This window comes from Phymastichus coffea, unplaced genomic scaffold, assembly GCF_024137745.1.
Source record: "Phymastichus coffea isolate CEN01 unplaced genomic scaffold, Cenicafe_Pcof_1.1 PCOF00038, whole genome shotgun sequence".
In the NCBI taxonomy this organism is placed as follows: Eukaryota; Metazoa; Arthropoda; class Insecta; order Hymenoptera; family Eulophidae; genus Phymastichus; species Phymastichus coffea.
Window position 1 is genome coordinate 2,059,956 of NW_026706849.1, and position 25,327 is coordinate 2,085,282.

General features: G+C 33.9%; 3 protein-coding genes across 7 annotated transcripts in view; 2 read left to right on the plus strand and 1 right to left on the minus strand.

Moving 5' to 3' along the window:
* The window catches only part of LOC131663783 (transmembrane protein 104 homolog), a 66,164-nt gene that overhangs the window by 1,491 nt on the left and 39,346 nt on the right, over nucleotides 1-25,327 (minus strand). The gene's annotated exons all lie outside the window — the stretch shown is intronic.
* Nucleotides 418-3,045, plus strand: LOC131663782 (ATP-dependent DNA helicase Q1-like). Of its 2 annotated transcripts, XM_058934415.1 has the most exons (4): nucleotides 418-568; nucleotides 959-1,312; nucleotides 1,634-1,850; nucleotides 1,904-3,045. In XM_058934415.1, exons 1-4 carry the CDS (start codon nucleotides 499-501, stop codon nucleotides 2,751-2,753), a joined length of 1,491 nt encoding a protein of 496 aa, XP_058790398.1. In that variant the 5' UTR covers nucleotides 418-498; the 3' UTR covers nucleotides 2,754-3,045. The 2 variants fall into 2 exon arrangements, with proteins under 2 accessions (XP_058790398.1, XP_058790397.1); XM_058934414.1 differs by having other exon boundaries at nucleotides 959-1,850.
* LOC131663781 (TBC1 domain family member 16) lies at nucleotides 3,707-13,459 on the plus strand. Of its 4 annotated transcripts, none has more exons than XM_058934413.1 (9): nucleotides 3,707-3,809; nucleotides 5,933-6,073; nucleotides 6,969-7,231; nucleotides 7,649-7,904; nucleotides 8,496-8,804; nucleotides 9,037-9,379; nucleotides 9,455-9,880; nucleotides 9,967-10,260; nucleotides 10,355-13,459. In XM_058934413.1, exons 3-9 carry the CDS (start codon nucleotides 7,055-7,057, stop codon nucleotides 10,758-10,760), a joined length of 2,211 nt encoding a protein of 736 aa, XP_058790396.1. In that variant the 5' UTR covers nucleotides 3,707-3,809; nucleotides 5,933-6,073; nucleotides 6,969-7,054; the 3' UTR covers nucleotides 10,761-13,459. The 4 variants fall into 4 exon arrangements, with proteins under 4 accessions (XP_058790396.1, XP_058790392.1, XP_058790394.1 ...); XM_058934409.1 differs by having other exon boundaries at nucleotides 9,034-9,379; nucleotides 10,355-13,458; XM_058934411.1 differs by having other exon boundaries at nucleotides 3,725-3,809; nucleotides 5,966-6,073; nucleotides 9,034-9,379; nucleotides 10,355-13,458.

Here is a 25,327-nt window from a genome sequence, read left to right on the forward strand (position 1 = left end):
AAAAAATCGCTGTTATACCGTCAGAAATAACAGAAATGAGTCCATTTTTCAATTGAGAAGAACAGAGTGACAAAGTGGTTTTCAACATTGTTTTTAGATTTTCAAAAATAATTTTATTAACAGAGAATAATGAATTTAGAGGATTTTGAAAAGGTTATTTCTTAACTAACAAATGAAGTAAACGTAATTTTTAAATTTGGCTTACTTCGGGCCTGCACTAAAGAACCGATATTACTCTCGTACCCAAGTACACTTGCACTGAAATTAGCTGATTGATAATAACGAGACACATTTTTTTTCGCAAGATGCAGAAAGCATAGTGTAGACAAGCCTAGCGCTGGAGTCGACAATCGTAACAACATATATACATATAGCGGCACATATAGAGCGGTATTTGGCATAACCTCTATCAAAACGTAAACACTCTTCGCTTAAGAATTACACATCGTGTGTATATTTTCAATTGGAATTGACAATGTTTTTTAAAATAATGGTATTATGACTGACGTAAAAATGGCTGCTGGAAGCTCTAAGGATTTTATTGTTCTTGATGACGATGATTATAAAGGTAAAGTTTTTCAAATTTTCAAATTCAAAAGTATTGTAAAACTATAAATCATATTGTTATTAAAAATTTTTCAATGTTATGTAGGTTTTATTTGTATAACATAGTAAATACAAATTTGAACTTGCTATTTGCTTGGTTAGCAATTAATATTAAAACGTGGTGTAATGAATAAATTATTACTTTCTTTGTTTAAGTGTAGTATATATAGTATTAATGTATATAGTATTAATATATTAAATATATAGTATATATAAATATATATATTATTTATACTATTATGTATATACAAATGTAACATAAGTTGTAAATAAATAAACTAACTATTATATATATATAGTATTAATGTATCAAAAATACATTTTTCAATTGATCTATAAATTATTTCTACAGTGACTCCTGAAGATGAAATAAATGCAATCGATTATGAACTGAGGCAAATAGAATGTGAGCAGCAAAAACTGGAAGACCGCAAGAAAATTTTGGTTGATCGCAAGCAGAAATTAAAGGATGATGCCTTATTACAGAAAAGCTTTAATCTAGCTAAAAAAGATTGGGACACAGAAAATTTTTCATGGTCAAAAAATCTTAAAAAAGCACTGACTGATGTATTCAAAATTAAAGAACTTAGGCCTTTACAACTCCAAACAATGAATGCCTTCATGTCAAATGAAGATGTAATACTCATAATGCCAACAGGTGGTGGCAAGAGTCTGTGTTATCAATTACCAGCCGTTATAAGCAAAGGTATTACAATAGTGGTATCACCTCTGGTAGCTTTAATGGAAGATCAACTTCATGGTCTGCATAAATTGAAGGTGAATGCCGCGATGTTGAGCGCGAAAGCTTCCAAAGAAAATGTGAAAATGATCATGACCTCGTTGGTTGACAATAAATCCGATTTAAAACTTGTTTATGTGACTCCAGAGTATATGGCCAAGTCAAATCGCTTTATGAACAAACTACAAAAGGCATTAGAAATGAAGAGGCTCGATCGTTTTGCTATCGATGAGGTACATTGTTGCAGTCAATGGGGTCATGACTTTAGACCGGATTACAAATTTTTAGGAATCCTGAAATCGATGTTTCCCGGTGTTCCTATTCTTGGTCTTACAGCAACGGCACCAGCAAAAATCATTGTTGACGTTCAAAAGATGCTGGACATCCAAGGATGCCTCGTGCTAAGAGCATCGTTCAATAGACCGAATCTCTTTTATGAAGTTCGTCGCAAACCGACTGACAAGGAAACGTGTCTTGAAATGATTGTTAATCTTTTGAAAAACAGGTGAGAATTCTGATATTTTAGTCGACTAAAAACTAATATCAGTAATGTTGCAGATTTGAAGGAAAGTCAGGGATAATCTACACGACGACCATCAAAGAATCGGAACAGTTGTCGACGGACTTGCGAACACGTGGTTTAAAAGTAGGCTGCTACCACGCGATGTTAGAGCCTGAATACCGCACGAAAGTTTATTCCAAGTGGATATCCGGTGATTATCAGGCAGTAGTAGCGACGATAGCTTTCGGTTTAGGAATTGACAAACCAGACGTACGTTTCGTCATACACCATTGTCTGTCAAAATCTATGGAGAACTTCTATCAAGAAAGCGGCAGAGCAGGACGCGATGGTCAAAAGTCTTACTGCATTCTTCTCTACCGTTTGATGGATGTATTTAAACTGAGTACTATGGTCTTCCAAGACAAAGTCGGCTTGCAAAATCTCTACAAAATCCTCAATTATTGTCTGGACCAAAGCAGCTGTAGACGAAGCCTCATTGCTACGCACTTTGAAGAAACGTGGACTAAAGATGACTGTAAAGAGATGTGCGATCATTGCAAAAAAGGAAAACGCAAGAAACAAATTGATATAGCGCCTTACTGCCGTCATATTTATCAAATTATTACGCATGCGGTACAAAATGAACAGAGGCTTACACCATTGAAACTCATCGATGCTTGGTATAACAAGGGAGCTGCTAATCTTAGGGTTTCAAGTATACCAATACCCAAGTTTCCTCGCGAGATTGGTGAGGCGATTGTTGGCTATTTATTAATTAATGGTTACCTTCAAGAAGATTTTCATTTCTCTGCGTATAGCACTATTACATACGTTAAGAAAGGACCTAAATCAGGTTTGACTATGGGTAATGATCACAAGATCGTTGTCGAGGTGGACGATCATTGAGTTTTCCTGTTTTAAAAATTGAACTTTAATGATTCAACTGTTATAAAACTTCCACTCTTTTATCTTAAGTAAATAATATTGTTTCCATAATAAAAAAATATATAATTTTTCATGAGATATTTTTAAGAGAATTTCTTCGCGTCGAAGACTTCACTTGAGTATTGAACTATTGTAGTTCAAATTAGACTGATTCAGTTTAAATAAAAATAACAGATTATGTTGAAAATGTATAATGTTATTTAAATTATTTAAATTATTATTTAAATTATAATACTAATTAAATTAACGCCTGCAAGTTGAAATTGAAGTGACAAATAATAAAACAGTTTTTTATAAAATAATATTGGTTTTTAAATGTGTCATAATACCAAAAAAGAACGTAATATCTTTTTACGTCTACTTTGTAATTATTAATATTTTAAAGTTTTATTTAACATTTGTATATATTCCTTTTTTCCGCTTCTCAAAACATGATTAACTGAGTTGCATCTATTAGTCTGGCTAGATTGGATTTGTGCTACTTCAGAGTATATTATGTTTATATCAATCTTTATTTTAATTTGATGAAAAAATGTACATACGTTGCAGAATTCAAAAGTGACGCTGTTTTAAACTAAAAACTACGGGTTTTCAATGTTAAAAAACATCTCGATGATCCAATAATTTTGTGTAAAAAGTATTTGCTTCTGGAAAAAAGAACGATAACTGTATCGCAGCGCCTACAAACACAAAACAAACAAAACCAAAAGAAAGCGGAAAAAATAAAATACGGGATGAAGATCGGGAATCCGGAAGCATAGCCGATCAATGATATAAAGAAAACGCAGAGAGTGAGAGCTATATATATATATATGTACGGTGTGTATGTGTGTGTGTGTGTGTGTGTGTGTGTGTGTGTGTGTGTGGGGCGCTTGCAGGCGAACGAAACGTTAGTAGCGTGTAGCCGTCGGGTGGTCGCGCCAGTACAGTGTCGTGGATGTGGTCGACTGCCACGGGGGGCGAGAAACGCGTATTGATCCCGTTGACTATACTCTACGCTCTGCTTAGTTTGTTGGTGTGAGTGTATATTATCAAATGCACGGTATTCCTCCTTTCTCTTCTTTCTTTTGTTATCAAGTTTCTGATTTTCATCGCCACGGGTAATCCGGCCGCTCTCAATCTCTTACGAGCTTTTCCCGCTAGGTTATTAAAGTTTGCACGCTCGCTTCGTCGCTGTGTTTGAATTTTCCATCTCAGCTCGCTGCTGATTGACGTGCAAAATAGAGAGACTTCATGAATAGTTAATCAGCCTTTTCACTCGAACAAAGTCCTATCGCGTTTTCCTTGGCCAGAAAAAGAGAATACGTGCGTGAGATGGTGATGTTTATTCGTTGTTTTGGGCTTGTGGGTCGATCTTAATTTCAACGCATATTTGGCTCGTGATGAAAGCTGCACGGGGAAAAGAGATCAGGAAATATGTCATATAAGGCAGAGAAAAAGCGCGAGTCGACGTCAGTACAACATAAGCTTCATCTTAGTATCAAAACATTATTCATTCAGCTATGTTATTTTCTTCTGGAATGGGGGTTGAAACGGGAGGTTCTTCAAGCTTGGCTAAACTTTACGCCGACTTTCTTTCTCGTTGATGAATGACTTGCCGACGAACTCTTAGGCCATTTCAATTTTGTGTCAAAAATGTAAATTTTGAAATAAATGTAAAATTTACTTAATTCGTAGTAACATTTTTTAAAAGGAAATAATACATTTTTCATGAAAAAAGTGGTTGTGAAATTGTAAGTTGCGAAACGACTAAGGAAGTGTAATTCTAATAACGTGAACTTATCTCTTAGCAAACGAATTTTGACAATACAAGTCACAGATTAAATGCAAATACAATCAAGAAAAGCTTCTAAGTGAGCAACATTTATTTTCCTTTTTATTCTACAAGCTACATATATACACATTGGAAAGTACTTCATAAATTTAGTCACATTGAAAGAAAACCTTTAATTTTTTTGAATTAATAAAATTAATAACTGTTAATTTGTTTTATATTAAATATTGGAGTATCCATTTAAAAATTAGGTTAATTATTCTAATGAAAAAATATGAATTAAAGTAATTTACATTTTCATAGGATATTTTCTATATTTCATATACTATTTCTGTATTAAAACACAAGATACTTCACAGTCAATGTCCCATTGGATAACTCAGCAGCACCGCAATCGTAAAACAGTCACTTCTTTCCCAATTCCCCAAGTTTAAAAAGTGAATTAAAAAAATACACAAGCATTATCAGCGAAGTCGATCGAATGAATATATAAAGCTTATTTTGGAGCCGAAAGTGAGCCGCGAAATCCTTCAAAGTCGTGTGCACACGCGAGAGTGATATGCATGGAAGCGGAAGTCCTATCGGCCGGCTTTATTTTTAGTTTAGATAGACGAAAACGTACACATGAAAGCGACGATTTACGGTCTTAAAAAAATACCTTCAAAGTTCTTATGTGCAAAGAGCAATCGCAACATGGTTTGTGTATGGATCGAGGCTAATTAGAGTGACGATAAGACGTTAGCGGAAGTGTCTTTTCCTCTGTCGATGTTTTATCTTTGCACTGAGTCTTTAAATCAGCTGTGCTGAGTAAACTTTGTCAGCAGTGATGATTGTCAAGTGCTTGACCGTGTACCTACATTACTTCTTACTTTTAAAGTAAACGTGTGCCTTGATTTCCCCATCAACTCGGTTGGTTTAAGCAGTTTGTGCGAATGCATTTAGGAACTGTTCATAATGATTATTGGCTCGTTTTATCGACAGTCTACTACAAAAGAATTCCTTAAATCTAAAGAGTATGCTTTTAACAAAGTATGCAATGAATTCAATTAAGGACTACAGATTTGTTTGTCGGAAAGCTATTAAAATCAGAAAATAAATAGGTATCATTACTTATGTATTGAAGTATTCTACGAAAAAAGACGAAATTTCAAAATCCAAACAGTAACATACATTTGGAATACTCAAAACCAAAATTAGTCTTCGTCCCTTATCAAGATCTAAAAATAAAACGTCAATCACCAGTCGAAACTTCATTTGTGATAGACTTGACGTGTTTAGCGTGCGCAGAATTGCCCCTTCCATAAGCATAGATCCGCGCGCATTAGTTGCGAATAGAAGCGCATAAAGTACGTGTGCATTTTTGCAGCGATGAATGCAGCTGGTTGTGTGAATTTTGCAGCTGAGCTAACGTCATGACATTATCGTACGATCGGCAGATCCGTCGAATCGAATTCGGCGTCGCTGTTACTGCTGCGATGGATTTGGATTATCTTGCGGCGATTTTCAGGTGAGATTGAATTTATTTCTTCAGATACTTTTCTTCGTTTAGATTTTGCATTTTATTAGCACTGAAATTACGTTTTTACCTTGACATTACGTCGATATTAAGGCTAGTATAAGTATTGTTAAATGCATCTAAAATTTTGAGGAGCTAAGATTTTCTATGTGCATTCGTGATTTTGGTCAATTATTAATGAAAATAAGTTTTTAGTATTTAAAAACGAAAGAAAAAATTTATAAGTGGAAAAAAAGGAATGGTAGTATATTTATCACAGTAAATTTTGTACTCGAATGACTCGCGTAATTTTAAGACAGTCTTCATTTGGAAAAACTCGTTGGTAAGATAGAGCGTATGACTAGAAAGACACTGGGAGCTAAAGAAAGATAAAAGACCTTATTAACGCTCTGTTTGCTTTCCGGCGCAACGAGAAATGCGCTGATCTATTTACTGTTGAAGCGTGCATAAGCGAGCAAGTGACACAACCAGTTGTTTTACGATTAGGTAATTGGATGGCGTCGAATTCAAAATCGATCACTTACGAGTTTAAATCTTGCTCCAAATGTGTTTTCGGGTAAAGAACTCTGAATATGTCATAGCGTACATGTATACAATTCTTAATGAAAGAAGACGTTGTTTACGTTTGGTTTTAGCGCTGAAATCGATTCAGCTTGAAATGTTTTGGCATTATTATTACTCATTCGTAACTTTATAGACATGCTTATCCATAATTAAATAAAAGGAGCAATTTTTTCAATTTCAAAATAACATAAAGAATCGAAATCCATGAAACTAAATAAAGCGTTAAACAAGCTCACAACAAGAAAACGCGCGAAAAAGAAAGGCGTAGCACAAAAAAATAGAAGGTAATTGAATTATTATACGTGAATGTGATGTGTCGTAGGAGAGGATAAACGAGAGTGAAAGAGAGAGAGAGAGAGAGAGAGCTGCGGGTGGGATGGACATGGGGAATCGGGCGACTGCGCTGCGATGTCGAGTTTCAACAGTAGCAGCAGTAGCGGCAGGCAGGCGGGCGCCCTGGTCTGTACGCGGGAGAGCCGCTGCGAGTTGAGCTTCTGCGCCATGCCGCTGCCCAGTATTCTCAAGAAAGCCAGCAGCTTCATCCTTGGCGAGAGCTGCCACGACTCTCTTCATGCCATGTATCAAGTAAGATCACGTAGCACACCTTTAAAACTCAATTTATCGTCGCTAATCGCGCAGTCTTGGCCCCGACGCTTCGTACAGCTGCTAATTGCGAATAAAGTCAAGCTCTTTGGTGTCGCTCGGATTACTCGACGTAATATTTTCATCGCTGGAAACTTTATACTATGCAATTTATTGTTAGACTCTACCAAGAGGTAATTTACCTTTCATAATTACGCGTTTGTCTTCATTTTTGTTTCCATTGCGACGCAACGTTACTATCAATTATGACTTTTGAAATGTTCAAACTACGTAACACGACGAAAAAAATAATCGAAATAATCGCGCGTTTACAATCGCTTTAGGATCTTGAAAGAAAGTATCGTTTGAACGTAGGATTTTTTTTTTTAACTATACGCAAAATTGTCTACTGCTCCGCAGAACGGTGAAACGCTTTTCTGTAAAAACAATGTGTGCGTGCATCCGCCGACGTTGCTTCGCCAGCAGTGTGACGTGGTGCATCACCCGGGATACATGACAGTCACTTGTAAGGTCGACAAAGTCTCGGGTGTGCCAACGCTTCATCTAAGCTGGATACCAAATACCACACTGCGCAAGCATCCAAACACATTGGAGAACGCGGCGGTGAAACGACTGGAAACAGCTAAAGAGAACGAGCCACAACTTGAGGAACCAGGTTCGCATGATTATTCGTCATTGTTTTGTGGACATGATCTGCTTCGTAGAATTGCATGCGTGAAAATTTTAACTCAGCGTTGAGCTTTTAACGGGATTTGCGCTCGAAAAAAGTGACCGGGCAGAGAGCTCCTCACATTAAGACAAACAACGCCAAGAACATCTTTATTGATTAAGCTGAGTGATTAATGGTTTTTTTTTGGCAGACAGAGGGACGAAACCTTTATTGCTCTGATGGGATTTCAATATAATTAATGGACCGGTGCTCGCAATATAATTAATATAAGCCACGAAAAGTATAACAGCATGAGTTTTCAAAAATATATGAAATTATGAAACGAACTAATCCAGAATTTTATTGTTGAAGATTTTAGTTCTAAATCGTTCGATGTATAATTATTTATAGTGTAATATTTAAAATGTGCTTTTTTCCGAAAAATTATGCGTGAGCCTATTGACATAATTAAGCATTTTGGAATGTCATTAGATCATCTATGCGCATACTAATTTACTACTAAAACTTAAAAAATATAATTTAAATCCTAAAAAAACTATTAGAATAGGTTAAAATTTTTAACTAATAATTTTTCAGGTAAAACTAAACCTGACGAAAAGATAGACGTGTGTTTAGAAGCCAAAGAGCCTCCAAACTCGACGGATTGTGAGCGTATATGCTCAGGGGGTGGTCGTCCAGAAACGCCGATAGCGAGTCAACCAAGTAGTAATGGTTTTGAGCATAGCGAGCCCAAGAAAACTCCTCTGCCGCCAGCGTTCGTCAGGTCAGACTCGACTGATTCAAGAACCGAGGACAATGGTAACAAGGATGACACAGCCAGCATTAAGAGTCGTAGTATGTCGCTGACTTCTATGAGCAGCTTGTCCATCATTATGTCCAATGACGGTGAGATAATTTTTATTTTATTTATTTTAAAATTGTTCGAATGAAATTAACTTTGTCATTTTATGATTTGCATTATCAACCGACCCTCGAAAATCAACACACGTTCATGCTTCTTTCGTAGAATTACTCAATATATGTTTTAAGAATTTTCTCAGATAAAACGACTGACCATCTAAAATCGATACTCACCATTGTGGATTCTTTTGATTACGTAAACAATTCATTTCAGAAGAGATCCCAACGTGGATGCGAACGCCTGAACTGCTAGCTCTTCAGCACAATCTGCAATTCCCGGAAAGTGCAACCGCATCGCCAGTAGCAGTACGCCGAGCGCATCGCTGTCGTCGTTTCTGCGTAGATCTCGGCCAAATGCGATCACTGAGGTTATTCTTCTCCGATCCCGAGTGCACATCCGGCCAGTTGGTAGTCGCAAGTCGCGAGAGCCAATATAAGATACTACATTTTCATCACGGTGGCCTCGATCGACTTGCTGCCACTTTACACCAGTGGCACCAAATACTCAATCCTGGTTTCAGCAGTATCGATCGACCAAACGAGGATGGATTGCCTTACAGGTAAGCGAGCGAAGTACATGCTCTCGCTTCGCTTTTAAAGGGAAGAAATAATGACAAATTATACGCTTCACCTAGGCATTTCATGGTGTGCCGTCCAGAAGTGAGTCGAGACGAGTTGCATCCCGAGGAAGGTCAAGTGCCAATGATTACGTCGCTCGCTTGGAGAGATTTGCTAAACGAACGCGGCCAAGTCGAGGACGATTTGACCCTGCGAAGAGGAATCTTTTTCGGAGGTCTCGAACCGGCTCTCCGAAAAATTGTCTGGCCATTTCTACTTCACTGTTACTCGTATCAAAGTACTTATGACGATCGAGAACAAATTGACGCGATTAGACGAGAGGAATATCAGGAGATTAGAAAGCGTAGAGATACGATGGACCCCGAGGAGGCCGAGCAATTCTGGAGGAACGTTGTGTGTATTGTTGAGAAGGATGTTGTTAGAACGGATCGAGGGAATCCTTATTACGCAGGCGAAGACAATCCAAATATTGAGATCATGAAGTGAGTTATTGACCAGACAATAATCAGACAATAATCAATACTTGTGTATCTCTCACATTTTCTGATGTCGATCAAATGTTTTTCAGAAATATCCTACTAAATTACGCGGTGTACAACGCAAGGCTAGGCTATACTCAAGGCATGTCAGATCTGCTGTCTCCGCTGTTAGCTGAATTAAACGACGAAGAAGCGTCTTTTTGGTGCTTTGCTGGGTTGATGCAACGTTCGGTTGCCGTTTGCACTCCGACTGACGTTGATATGGATCGCAACCTCTGTTCTCTTCGAGAGTTGCTTAGAATCATGGTGCCAGATTTTTACGCTCATTTGGAAAAGCACACCGATGCTCTTGAGCTGCTTTTCTGCCATCGATGGATACTCTTGTGAGTGGCTTACCTTAACTAAAAATTTCAAGTATTTGTCGATAAGTTTGATCGTGAAGCCGCTAGAGTAATCAACGTATAAAATTATGACCAGGTGCTTGAAGCGAGAATTCCCGATGGAAGTGGCGTTAATGATGTGGGAAGCCTGCTGGGTAAATTATCTGACGGATCATTTCCACTTATTTCTCTGCCTGGCCATAATGTGCGTCTACGCGGACGACGTGATCGCCCAGGATCTTCGTACCGACGAGATGTTGCTGCATTTTAGTTCGCTGGCCATGTACATGGACGGCATTTTAATCTTGAGGAAAGCACGCGGCTTGTTACACCAGTTCCGCCAACTCGACCGGCTACCTTGCACCCTCGCCGGTTTGTGCAAACAATGCGGGCCTGGTATGTGGGACAGCACGCATGACCCCGTTATCGAGTGCGTTGGCCATGGACAAGACGAGAAGTGTTCCCATGCGGAAAATTACTCGCGATCCAGAGATCTCGAGTAAAACGTAGTGTCGGACTTTCTGTTATGTAATGTCGCTCAAGCTTTTGTTTTTATTTATTTATTTATTTATTTTTTTTTTGATGAGTCGATTGATTTAATATTATGTCGAAGAATAATTTTTCCTAATGAAACTTCTTGAACTGAAAGAAATCATAGAAATTACCATTTTATTGCTAAGTTGTTGATAGCATATCAATGACGAAGTTGCTTGGAAAGTGTGCCAAGCGAGGAAAAAGTGTTGAACAAATATTTATATCACATGTAATTGTAAAATGTGTAATGTTTAATTGGATGGAGTTTTTAGAAAATGTGAATCAATGTCTTTGTTGAATTAATTTCAGTGGAATCGATTCTGAATGTGATGTGCATTTTGTGGACTTTAAAAATGTATTGATAATATTTGTTATAACGAGTTGTTGAATTTTATCAAACTTTATTAACAAATTTTTAACGAACGTTGTCGTCGTGAGACGACAAAAGATATTTTTGAAAATAAATATACTATTTGCACTAAATAAGTCGATGTTGAATTATTTAAAAGTGATAATAATGATTGATGTAGACGAAATAAATTTGAAGTGATCATTCAATTTGATTAACACAACTGTTAGAATTTAAGATTATAAAGGAAAACAAGAGACAACTGCAATAAAAGTGGTAATTTCTTTGATGAGTTTTAATTTACAGCATCTAAATTGTGTTTTAAGGGTACATCAAAACTAAAACTTGAACTTTGTTGACATAACCATAAGTTGACAGTTTCGTTATGATCATCCAAAGAGTATCATTAAATTAAAACATTGTTCTTAGTGGCCAAGAAGTTTTTAAGGAATGGCACTAACAGCTCTACAAAGTGTTTCTTATGCGTTCACAAAATCACGATTTTTATACATACGCTACAAATCTGACGCACTATCTCTTATGCAATTTAATAAGCACTTCGATTGCCTAAGAAAGCACATTGACACTTCTATCTCCCACATCTGAGTGTGATTTGTTTCAAACAATAAGCGCGTGAATCAAGTAATTATATATACTTTCATGTAAATACATTTATGTTAATATTTTGGAAAAATATAAATGTTGACAGAAACCTATCAAAACTATTTTTAATCGTGACCTATTATTAGTTTTCATAAAGTTATTATTAAATTATATATTTGATTGGACAACTAATCAACAATATTTCAATAAATTTGACGATACTATCAATAAATAAAAATAATTACCTATAAATCTATTGAAGTATCATTTTAGATATCTGATCAAGTTGTAATTAAAAGCATGACTTTAAATTATTACATGCGAAAATAAATTGAGAAATTTAAAGTAATTATAAGAATTTTCAGATAAAAATAAGACTGATATCAAAATACCATAATCACGATAAAGATTCCAGAATAATTGTATTAAATGTTAAAATCATAAAATATCTTTAATGTAAATCGAGTTGAGAAAAAGAAAACCCTTTTTATCGATAATATTATTTATAACCATTTCTTAATAATGAAGATATTGAATAGTAATTTATCGTATTCACAATAACTGTAGGTTCGGCAAAATCGTGAAATGATCATCGATTATATTTTATACTACATACATCATATCATCACACTTGACTTTACTATAAAACAGTAAACTTAAACACATGAGAAGCTATTTTACCAATCTATAAATTTAACAACCGTATAAAAAGTATCCAACTGCTATGTAGAAACAAGTAACAATTCAATCTTCATAAAGTTATATTATCATACACCGTGGTACGCGTAACTAATGATTCGAGAAAAATATATAGACTTCGAAATATGACTGAAGTGCCAATTCCGTTTTAGGGATAAAATAAATTATGTATAATCTTTTCGATACATCACTATACGATAAAGCTATATACACATGTACAGAAAATTCAAGTGTGATGATATATATCTCAAGCACTAGGTTAACTTTTTTATGTCAATGTGGTCAATTTAGAAACTTTCAATTTATTCCAATGTTCAACCAATTTCACATATGGCATATAAATACTCGAGCTGAGAAATCTTGTCTCCATCTAGATAGAATTCTAAAGAAAACATTTTTCTCATTATCAAATTATTCAATTACGTATTCAAATTCAATAGCTACTACTATAATGAATGCTTACTTACCATGATAAAATATTTGTGTTATGATAAGTGATAATGTGATTATTATTATCCGTAAGTTATTTTCATGAAGAAAAAATTGTTTTTCATGACTAGCATTCACAAACCACTTTTCTTTTAATTAATTTTTTGATTGTGTAACATTGAAACAAAAAAAGTCTACGATTAAAATACTTTCTATTGATATGAAAAAAATTATATCGAGGGTAATTTTTATTTACATTTTAACGGGTATTGAAAAGAAAAATTTACTTATTAATTTCAATAAAATTTGAAATGTCGCTCCAAGAAGAAAATATCAGTTATTGACCCATTCATAGTTAACTCAGATTGTTAATGAAGAAAAGTATATTCGTGTTGAAGATTGTCATAGCTTTCGAGTCGTCATAAATCCCATCCTGCAAAAATTACTTTGTAAAATATAAATACATGTAAAATACACACATTTGAAATTTCGCTGATAGTATCTTGTTACTTATGAACATCCCGTCATTACCCATTTTTTCCAAGGTCTAAAGCACATGCCAAAAAACTAAAGATAAACCATTTTTAACAAATTATTAATTGTAGTGTAGTAATAAATGATTTTAACAATAGCATATATTGAAGAGTATATATCCATGTAATTTCTTTATATACAAATGTATATGTGATGGATGAAATATTATATACTTTCTCGTTAGAATTACATGATGTTTTTTCACATTGTCGGGGTACATAAAAATATTTATAGAAGTTATAAAAATAACAAGAAACTATTACAACTATACAAGTGTATTTGATCGACCATTTGACAACGGATCAGTTAATAAATCCAAGTTAATCAATGAAATAAAACATTTCATACACGGTTCGACAATTAATTAACCTTTTAATCAGTTTACCTTATACAAACTTATTTGAGTCCATCTAATTGGTACTCATTTCTTTCAACCTAAAGATCATTTGGTACTTCCTCGAGTTTTTTACTTTTCGGACGTAAATGAAACGCAAAAGCTCATACATTACTATAACGCGTCCACGTTATCAATGTTTATTTAAAACATTGCATTAAAATTGAAACTATGTATTGCAAGGTACATATGTTCTTGTGCACTTTGAATTGCATTCGGTCTGAGTCCTTCAACAACCAACTTATAATTACTTAAGCTTGCATCCCCAAAAAATTTTTTGTAATTAGTTGACCGACGAAATGATTTCATTTTACAAGGATCCTGCTGCATTTCGAATATCATAAAAATACCATTTGAAACCAGACATATCGACTTTTAATGCCCACAAAAAAAGTGTTATGGAGAAGATTTTAATTATTTACAATACTATTTTACATACTATTATTTTTAATAAAATTGCAGGCTTTTTTCGTTTCGTCTCTCTCTCTCTCTCTCTCCCTCTCTCTCTTTCACCCATACCATGCTATAATACTTAACTTTGAAATTACATTTCTTCATTAAATTAACGAGATGGCACCAAAAGCAACAAAGCGATCAATCAATAACTATCGCATCGAATAATATGTTCATATTCAACAACCCATTACCATCCAATACACGATCCAATTCAATGCACTATTTATAACGAATATTAGCATATTGATTTTCGTTTTTCAAAGGGAATATAATTTAATAATGTTAATAACTTAATTATGTTTATGATGCTTTTTACAATAGAATATCAGGAGGTTTTTTTAATAACAGCGCACTACTGGGCCTGGGACCTTATTCCAATGATATAATTTTGAGCGATATATTTATGTCATGCGATAAACTGATCGAATAGTTTGACAAACTTTCAAATTTATCAAATTATGAGGCAGTTTATCATGTGATATAAATATATCGCTCATAATTATACCATTGGAATAAGACCACTGTAAATCATTTTTTATTTGTTTCGGTGAATAAGATAAAACGGCGACGTCATTTTCCTCCTCTTCGCATTTCTTTGATAGTGCAACTCGGCGTTTTAGGCAAACAAATCACACATTACAGATAAGAAAATAGAGGAACAGAGTAGGCGTGGCGCGCTATCTATACCGCGCGCTGTGCATGGTATCTGTTTCGTACTGAGAACTTCCGGACAGATATCGGCTTTGTTCCTAAAAATTTGAAAAAATATAAAATACCAAATAAAAATCAATATCCGAGATGGAGGAATTCAGCGGGCAATCGACGGAAATCGTTCCGAAAAAATTATAGAAGAACTGTACGTCGTTAGCTAGGATGATAAAACTGAATAACACATCTCCGCGTAATTTATTTTCATTAATAAGAATATATCCAAAGTTCACACTCCCCATTTGTTGATTACGTTCTTAATGTTGTTTAAGCGATGTTTTTTATAGAAATAAATAATAATGCATAATCGTTAGTAAAAAAAGCATGCGTAACTTTTTCGTCACACGCGTCGTATAGAAAAATAAAATTAGATACATGTGTGAGCCTCGTGTGGCTTCTTTATCTCACTTTGCTCGGGCGGAAACGTTCACATGAAGAAACATAATATGAAATTTTACTATTTATTAATACATTTTCTTAATTACAAGCTTATCCAACTGAATGGTGAACGATTATCATTTTTCTCATACAATCGCTCTAATTTAGGATTGTAAAATCTTCTCTTGCTCACTCCCACGCTTTTCGAGCTACGACACTGCAGTTACCCATGCTCTCTCTCTCTCTCTCTCTCTCTCATACCATGCTGTAATGCCTAACTTTGCTATTACATTTCTACATTAAATTAACGAGAATGTAACTTACTTATGTTTATCATACTTTTTTCAATAAAATGTCAGATCGTTTTTTTTAATAACAGTACACTACTAGGCCTAAAAATCGTTTCTTGATTCTTCCGGTAGATAGGAGAAAGCGGCGAGGGCATTTCTCCCCTCTCAGCGTTATTTAAATAGATGCAACGTAGCAGTTTTGCGGACTAAACTACGGGACGAGTAGAAAGTAGCCTCAGTCTTATCGGAGCAGTTGATGAACTTAGAATGTTACATCACGGGAACAGTCACTCCACACTTTTCGGTTACTGAATTAAACTGTAATTATTGGTAAGTTGTGATCATAAAATATTAATAAAATAATGGATAATACAATTAATATGAAATATGCGAGATTTTATTTTACAAAATTGTTTTGATGAAAAAATGAATTGTGTAGATAGAAGCCTTAGTCGCATCGAAACAATTGCTGTACTCAAAATGTTACAACACGAAAACGGACAGACATTCTATACCTAAGGCGTCCTTTAGCTACAGAGGTTTCTTTGGTGGAAACAAACTAATGTTGGTAAGTTTTGATTCAATAAAATAGTAATTAACCAATAGATAAAACAATTAAGATTAAGTATAAGAGATTTTTCTCACAGAGACTTTTAAGCAAAACTAAATTTTATACAACAATTAATTTTATGTAAGAATATCCTACGTAATATCAAACTGAGTAAAATGGAAAAATTTTATTGTCTACATTCGTAAAATAAATTAACAGTTTTCAATTTTATTAATTGGTAATTTATCCTCCTTTCAAGATTAAAAACGCTCAAAATATTTGGTATACCAACTTTCAATTACTAATTCGGTTACCCTAGGCATTTTATTATATCTAATATTTGTATCAGATTGTATGCAGTTGATAATCTAAAATCTACTAATAACGTTATATATTAAGTAATGATACTTTTCATGAAAAAATGTTAAAAAGTCATTTATTGTCTTACTATACAACAAGAACCTAAGTTTTTAATTGAAATTCATTTTAACATGATTTAATTACAAAGTAATTGATAAACCTTAATAGAACATGCTAATATCACAATATTAATTTTGATAATGTTGAGGTCGTTGTGTTTCTCTCAATCAAACGAAAAATTTACTTTTTAAATAATAATTCTTTTCTTGTTCAATAAATTTATTTAATATTAAGTAACACTAACTTCACAAATTATAATTAAATCTTTATATCCGAACACTTCGAAAGCTAGGACGTAACTGTCAAAGAAACTAAAACATAGTCAATTTTTTCAAAGAAAAACCATAGCAACAGAGAAACAAACATCTTTCTATTATTTAAATCGATATTTAAACATTCGAATCGGTGTTCTTTCTATTTTCCCCTTTTCCTAACAACGCTCTACTAGCACGGTCCATCGTTTTTAATGCGTACTTACACGGCATTAAAACGTGGTTCAAAATTAAGAACAGCTGCGACCCCGTGAGACATTTTCTAACGTGCTCGCGACCACAAACAACCGATGGTTGCCTGCCGAGAACGCTGATAAAGAAATGAGAATACTTCATCAAGAACAAACGAAACGAATTTATACTTGTTGCGTAACACGTTGACTGCGAAAAGTTCAAATTCAAGAGATTATTTTTCAAAATGTTATGCATTTATGACTAAAAATAGAACAAACAAACAGTTATATACCATTAAACTTAAATCTAATCATAAAACTTTAATGAAAAATATATGTAAAGTTACCATTTGCAATAATAAACATTCTTCCAGATATAATTTGCGTACTCGAGAGAAAGTATAGAAAGTAAAGATTTAACAGGACTGAAGGTAGCCCCCTCGATTGTAAGGGAAATTGTTGAAATAATTTTGACAACGGTATAAATTGCCCTAATTGTCCCTGATATCGGTGATAATTTTCCATTTTCGATTCGTCAATGGAAAATGCGTGAAAATCATGATTTTCCTCGGTACATGAACAGACTCGTTTACTCTAATAATTATTGCTAAATTTTTGTGTTAGCTCAAAATTAAGGTTTTAATTTCCCTCGATAACCCCTCATAGTTTATTTTTTAATTGTCTCTTCGAAATTCAGTTTTGAACATTCTATATTTTTAGCCTTGAGAAGAAGAATAAATGAAATCCTTGAAACGTTTGTTAATATATTTTTGCGAAATACAATATTATGCTTGAAAGAATCCAAGTGGCGTACAAAAATTATTCATTTTCAATATACCTTATCCATATATCGATACTTTCTAAATTTGATTAGTATGTTAGTTAATTTACAAGTTAGTGAGTTCCGAAATCAATGGTTTATTTTGAAAGTAAAAACAATTTAACGAAAAAAAAATTTCTGTTGTGTGGGTTTTCCTGCTTATGTTTTATATATTTTTCTTGACATATTATTTATTTTCACTAATTATCCATAATAATTGCATGAAATAGAAAAGCCAAAAAGATTCTCGACTCTGATAATTCTACAGCCTCTTCTGCCTTACTAACTAGATCTACTGTACCGCCTTTTCATTGCAAGAGCCTCTTCTACCTCATGTTAATGAAATATTATTATTTATAAGTTAATGAGGCATCTGATCACAAAACAGATAAAATTACCCATGATTTTTTCGAACGAATACCTACGTTTGTTTGTGTAGAAATAATGTCTAAACACCACAAAGATACAATAATGGTTTAATAGGGGATTATTAACTTTGCAAATTTTTTTAATACTGAAAATCAAATTGTGCGGAGTTAATAATCGATTTTACTATTTTTGCTGTTGGCACGTAGTTTTTCTATAATTTATCTTGAACGATTTTCACTAATGTCCCGCTGAGGTATTTCAACGATTCCGCTGCAAAATTTGTCACTCTGCAAAATTTATACGTAGTTTTTTTCGAGATTCTTTACCGTTGCTGAAATAAATACAAAAAACACTAATTCAGAACAGTTTTTCCACGATTTCCCAAATTCTCGGATAATTAAAACCCTGCAATAGGATGCACTCGATTCCCCATTCCATAATTGGAACCCGATCTTAGGAACGAAGCAGAAAAATTAGTACATTACATTACAGTAGGCAAAGTACGCATTGTGTGATATTGCCAACCAAGCAAAGCGACATAGGCTTTTCATGCAGTGCGTGTTTGCCTACTTGTACTTTCGTGTTGCGCATACTCGTTTTCCGCACAACCTTCTAGGGAGGTGATGTTGCCCTCTTAGCAGGCAACACAGCCACGTTGATTGTCTAAAAGTAAAGTATCCCATGTACACGTAAGGCACTTTACTCTCTAGGCTGTCCAATTATATGCTTCCTGCTAGGAAGGCGCACAGTCATGACTTTGTGCTCAGTGTGCGGAAAAGTAATTTATAAAAATGCAAATAATTCGCAGCCTAACACAACCGAACCTTTCGATGTCAGAATTTTTAAATCGAAAAGTACAATCATTTAAATGATGGATTTATTAATACCACAACTGGAAACTACAATAGCGATTGTAGTTTCCAGTTCAAATTAACAACCAAGATAATACAGAAAACGAATTATGAAGAAAACATAAAATATACTGTACATAGTATTTGATGTCTATAATATGTCCTTTTGTCGAATACAATAGTATAAATATTCACAATTATTTAAAAATCAAATAGCTAAGAGACTACTCATCCATAATATTACTGTTATTTGAAGTTACAAAAAATAGTCTTCTTTTTCGATCGTCATTGCCGCTGCCCTTCAGAATTACCGATCACTTTATCAACTGCATCAAAGAAATGACAGACGTTTTCTTAACGTTCTTTTTATTAGCAAATATTACTGAAAATTACATAGTTAAAATTATACAACCTGTGCATAGTTTTACAAAAATACTATTTTGTTATTGTTATACTGTTAGCTACAGACAGCTAATTCTCAAAGCTGTCAGCCTGAGAAGCTGGCATTAAGTCATATGTTCAAATATTTATGAAAAATCGAAATGCTCAAAAGCTTTTCAATGTTTTGTATTAAATCCGAAGGTAATCGAACAAACCATCAACGAAATAATTTTTTTTTCGGAAATTGCTAGTTGCAAATAAGTTAACTGACTTCCAATTCTTGAAACAACTGCGGTAAGATTAAGGAAATATCAATAGTCAATTAAGAAATCAGAGACTAACTTTCTCAAACTAATAGTAGACATATGCTAAGGACTGATAGAAGGGACCGGAGCAGACTTTCAACATTAATCTTGCAACGTGCTACTCGCATGTGGACATTGCACTCAGGCTATTATCGTCTGTATACAAGCTACGAGCAGTTTAATTTTGGCAGAATTTTGCCAAGTTATCGATGGTTGAGTGGATTGAGTTTAATAATAATGGAATAATAGGCAAAGTATAGAAGAGTGCTATTGGTCTGGCTCATCTTCTTTACATTGTTCATCACCACTCTCTTAGATTCATTTAATCAACGTTTAAAATGTGAACCCTAGTCTCTCAGATGTAATGCTGAACAGACTGCTGCTCTTCTTTAGAAACAAACGATAACTGTATGATTGATAAAGGTCTCTGTGTATTTTAAATTACTAACAATACTAGTCCACTATGTAGAAAAACTACTTGACTACCTTGCTCTCTCCTTCGCATATCAGAAGCATATCCCGTCGATAAATTGGAACTACAGCAACAAATAATATCGTTAAATTGGATCCCACTGGAAATAAATATACAAATTTTGTATAGAATCTTTACAAAATTTGTGCAAGAATATACAGAACATTTATACAAATCTTGTATATTTCTTGTACGAAATTCGTACATATTGTTTTTGTAAAAAATGTATACGAAATTTGTACAAATCTGGTACAAGTTTTGTACAAATTTAATATAAATGTTAAATAAAATTTGCATGAAATTTGTACAGATTTTGTACTCAATAACCGACTTTTTTCTACAAATTTAATAAATAAATAATATAGATAAAGTAACATAGGCAGCTATCATACAAGATAAACTACATAGGTATGATGAAAAAATAAAAGAAACCGTGCATAATTGTCCGCACGCCAGATTATTGATTACTAAATTTATAGAAATTTCGTGCTAATTTTGTATAATATTTGTACTAACCTTGTACAATATTTGTACAAATTTCGTATATATTCTGTACAAAATTTGTATATTTATTTTCGATAGAAAACCCATTTATGATTTTGTAAGATTGATAAAAGTCTGGCCTGCGTTTTAAATTACTTGCAATGCTAATAATCAATGTTGATTGTTAATATTTTTAGTAATTTGATAAGTAAACAATGCAATTAACAACTTTATGGAATGAGCCGTTAATCTGTTTAGCATTGCATCTGAGAGGCCGGGATTCACATCCTAAACGTCCATTAAATTTTAATTTAAAGGAATGGTGACGGACAATAGCATTTTTCTATACGTTGCCCTATAAGTAATAAATATTTATTTTTAATCGAACAACTTGAAAAATGATAAACCCAATAAATGTTATAAATTAATTTTTGCTGTAATTTCAAGCAATGAATATAAAAGTCCTATTACGAAGATCGAAATATCATTGAAGAACAGTATAGAAAATTTATTAACAGATTGCGTGAATCACTTGAGGCTACAAATTAAAAGCTATGGAATACTGGAGAAACGACGTTTCAAAAAAATCTTACTCTTAAAACTATACAACATGGATTCCGAAAAGTTCAGTCAATCGCGCAATTAAAATGCTGGGCGCATATTTTAAATAAAAGAGGCACGTATGAAGAAAAAATTGAAAGAATTTCTAAATTTGTATTCAATATTCAGATTGATACTGGACATTCAGATATTGATACTGGACATATAGTTCACGACCGAGATTTACAAAAAGGGAGTGTTTACAGGCTACATTATTGGGGACGAAGATGTAAGATTTAAAGCGTTAATTATTGGTTACAACATTTTTTAAAAACTGATAGAAGAGTCAGTAGAAAAGTAAACAAATTAGTGACAATGAAAAATTTAGAAGGGTCGGTACATTTACAACAGTTACCTAATAGTTTCGTTTCCAAAAAAAAAGAATGATTAAAATAGAATGTATTGTTGGGGTTGGTGAACAAGAATAAATGTGTGTATTTAAAATTCGAAATAAGGCTGAAGGGTTTATTAACAAACACAAACAAAATTAAATTGAGTTACAAAGATAATACAAATGAAGCGATTCACAATGAAACATACGTTTACGGCTGTGATTACGGTAAACGCAAATTGCACGCACGTTAACTACTGAAAGGACACGGACAACTTGCCCGTGCGAGATCTGAGCTCAGAGTGCCGTCAAAGTTTCTCTTTTTCGGGAAAGCAAATTTTCCTCCCTTCTCTTTTGGTGACGTCGCCAACCTGGGGCGTGACCCGTAGAGGGCCTAAAAAAAAAAATAGCGCTGGCGCGCTCTTCCTCTCTGTCTCTCTCCTCTTGCCTTGCTCGTATACTGCCAATACAGCCTCGGACCCGCCCGCTTGCAGGGCCTGAGCTGTACAACCCTCTGCCTGGGTTCAGAGGTCGATGTCTGGATCGTTGGGCTCACCGCCTAGGTTACGAACTAAACAGTAACCTTGCTGGTCACGACGAGCAACGGCAAAGAGGAGATTAACAATTCTTCACGCATGCTAATATAAATAATTGCAGCTCTGTTTCCCAGATCCCACGCGAGCACGCGCCTTCCTCCTAAACTGCTTGTCATTTTTTCTCGGCTTTATTCTCTGGTACAAACGCCATTCGCATCTCGCGCTGCAAACATTGATCTATACTCAAAATCGCACACCCAAGACTACAGCTTCATCGCAATTATTCTAACGATTGTCCACGACGAGCAGACTTTCCAACATTTCAAACCAGTCTAAGACAACGTGTTAAACAGACCCCCCTGCGCTAAACGTGCGCCCATGAACCAGACGAGCAACGACGGGTAATAATGCAAAAAAAAGGAACACTAAAAGAGCAATAAAACAAACAGGAGTCGATATTTAATGGGGGTTTCGCTCTAAAGGCCGCGCGGGCTAACTTGATGGAGACTACCGGTGTGCGCTCGACGACAAAAAAGAAACAAAGATCTCTGCCTAAACCTTTTCGGAACATCTGCTGGACACATGCGCGTTTGAAAATTTCTTGCTCGTAATTGCGCGAACTTGATCTGTAACATGTATAGAGAATGTTTTCAACTCCAATCAAAATGAATTACTAATATATAATATTTTAGCATCAGTGTAACACTAATGAATAATGATTTAGAGCTACATTTAAAAAATCACATATAAAACTTCAATCATTAGTATATAATCAATCGTCATCCTCTCGTTTTATAAACTTATCTAAATATGCGTGGTATAAAAGTGGTCAAGTTGATACAAAGCCAGATAAATTTGATGATCCAGTGGAATTCGGTTTTGGAAATAACTGTAATATACTCATTGCAAAATCGAATGATGTTCTAATTCAGCAATCGTAAAATGCTCTTGATGTAGAAAATCACTATGTTTAAAACATTTTTTTTAAGATTATCATTATTGACATGATTATAAAAAATAGAGTATAGTTTTACCAACGTATACCAATGAATGAATAAAATAACAGCGTTTGTAATCATTCTAACTTTAATCATTATTATTAAAATATATACAAATAAGAATTAGATATGAAGTGCTTAATTGTTAATATTCATATTTAACAATTTAGTACTCAAAAATAAACGTTTACTTTACTTGACATCTTTAAAAGAAATAGCTTACTATTTTTATGGAATTAAAAACATTGGTTTACATTCAACTTTTATTTCTAAATAAAAGATAAAAAATCATTTAACTTTCGGCTTACTTTACAATCTAGTATTTTTATATTACAATGAAGATAGTTTATTTTAATATCAAAATATAAGAGACCAGAAAAAAAAGAACGAAATCACTTTTTCGCATTTCAAATTCAAATATTAAATTTTATAACTAATAGACATTAAAGAAAATATGAAAAAGATTTTTTGTCGAATCTCGAACTCGAACTAAAAAGCAATGGTTAGCCTATTAAGCGGCAACTTAGTCCATTACTCCAGTCGAACATTGAAATTCTTATAAACTATTCACTTTATAATGTGTACATTACACTTCTAATTGAAATTACTACAGTATCATCTGTGATAGTTGAATTTATTTTCTTACGTAGATGATTAATAATTGAAAATTTCACATAATGCCAATTATTGTTTTGCTTTAAAGTCAATTTTTTTTAGCTACTTTAGTAATAAACATGATACAATAACTTATAAAAATGCAACCACTAATAAAGTAAATTATTTGCAGCTTGACTCAAGGAAAACTTTGTCTTGGAAATAATAAAAGCACTACCAGTTACGCTACTTACTTAACTGAAGTGGAATGTTTGAGTAATGGTTTAAAGCATTTTATAATCAAACAGAACTATATATCTGATGCATAACTAGTATGGCGATCGTCAAATGAACAATTAATGTCATATAGTAATTGAAATTATGAAATAACCGTGATTGCTCGACATATACGTTTGATTTTTCAATGGTACAGATTTGAAAATTGCTTGCAAGTTAAACAGGACATCACTCGTCAAATATACAATTCTTTAGAGTTCACAAAAAAATCACCGCTTCATTTGATCGTATGTGCCACTGTTCTTCAAAGTTGCTGAGTGCGCTACTAATTACGCTACTGATTCGACCATCATAGAATGTGCTTGTATATCCTTAAAAAAAAAGGAGTTGAAAAATTGTACACTCAACTTCGGTGTGTATAGTGTCGCGTAAGCCGCGCCTTCAGCATTCATGCTTCAGGGGGCTGTCGTGGCCCTTGATGGACGGACTAATTTAAGACTAAATTATGACTAATTTTACTCTAAACTATTGTAATACTGATTATAACTTATAATTAACAGAATGGTAACAGGACAGGAAATTGAGCTAGAATTTACTGTCCTTATCTCATTATATAATATTACGAATTAATTTCACCGGGTGTTTTCGTCTTTCAGCGGGGATTTGAACCCCGATCTCTTAAGATGCAACACTGAACAGATAGCTCTAACAACCACTCGCTGGACTACTCGCAGCTTGATGAGACTAAAATTCGAGAATTAAGCATTTTATAATCGAACAGAACAATATATCTGATGCATAACTAGTATGGCGGTTTTCAAATGAACAATCAATGTCATATAGGAATTGAGATTTTAAAAGAACAGTGATTGCTCGACATATACGTTTGATTTTTCAATGGTACAGATTTTAAAATTACTTGCAAGTTAAACAGGACATCACTCGTCAAATATACAATTCTTTAGAGTTCACAAAAAAATCGCCATTTCATTTGGTCGTATGTGCCACGGTTCATCAAAGTTGCTGACTAGGGAACCACCCCAACCCTCCGCCTTCGATTTTTCTGCAATTTAGAGATGTTATAGTTCGTAAAAAAATAAAAGACCCGTATTTTTTTTTATCGGCGGAAAAAGCTATCTAAGGGATGAAACCCACCCCCAAAAAACAGCTCCAAAAGCAGTTCTATAGCAATATCTTTAGTTGTAATGAATATTTTTTTATGAAACAAAAAAACACAAGATACTTATAAAAAAAGTAACAGGCACACATTAATTTGGTCCCTGGGGGTTGCAACCCCTATGTTG

Coding starts and splice junctions, on each gene's coding strand:
- LOC131663781 (XM_058934409.1), top strand. CDS start 7,055: ATGTCGAGTTTCAACAGTAGCAGCAGTAGCGGCAGGCAGGCGGGCGCC. Junction 7,905..8,495: donor GCCACAACTTGAGGAACCAG/GTTCGCATGATT, acceptor ATAATTTTTCAG/GTAAAACTAAACCTGACGAA. Junction 9,380..9,454: donor GAGGATGGATTGCCTTACAG/GTAAGCGAGCGA, acceptor CGCTTCACCTAG/GCATTTCATGGTGTGCCGTC.
- LOC131663782 (XM_058934414.1), top strand. CDS start 499: ATGACTGACGTAAAAATGGCTGCTGGAAGCTCTAAGGATTTTATTGTT. Junction 569..958: donor TGATGACGATGATTATAAAG/GTAAAGTTTTTC, acceptor TTATTTCTACAG/TGACTCCTGAAGATGAAATA. Junction 1,851..1,903: donor GTTAATCTTTTGAAAAACAG/GTGAGAATTCTG, acceptor GTAATGTTGCAG/ATTTGAAGGAAAGTCAGGGA.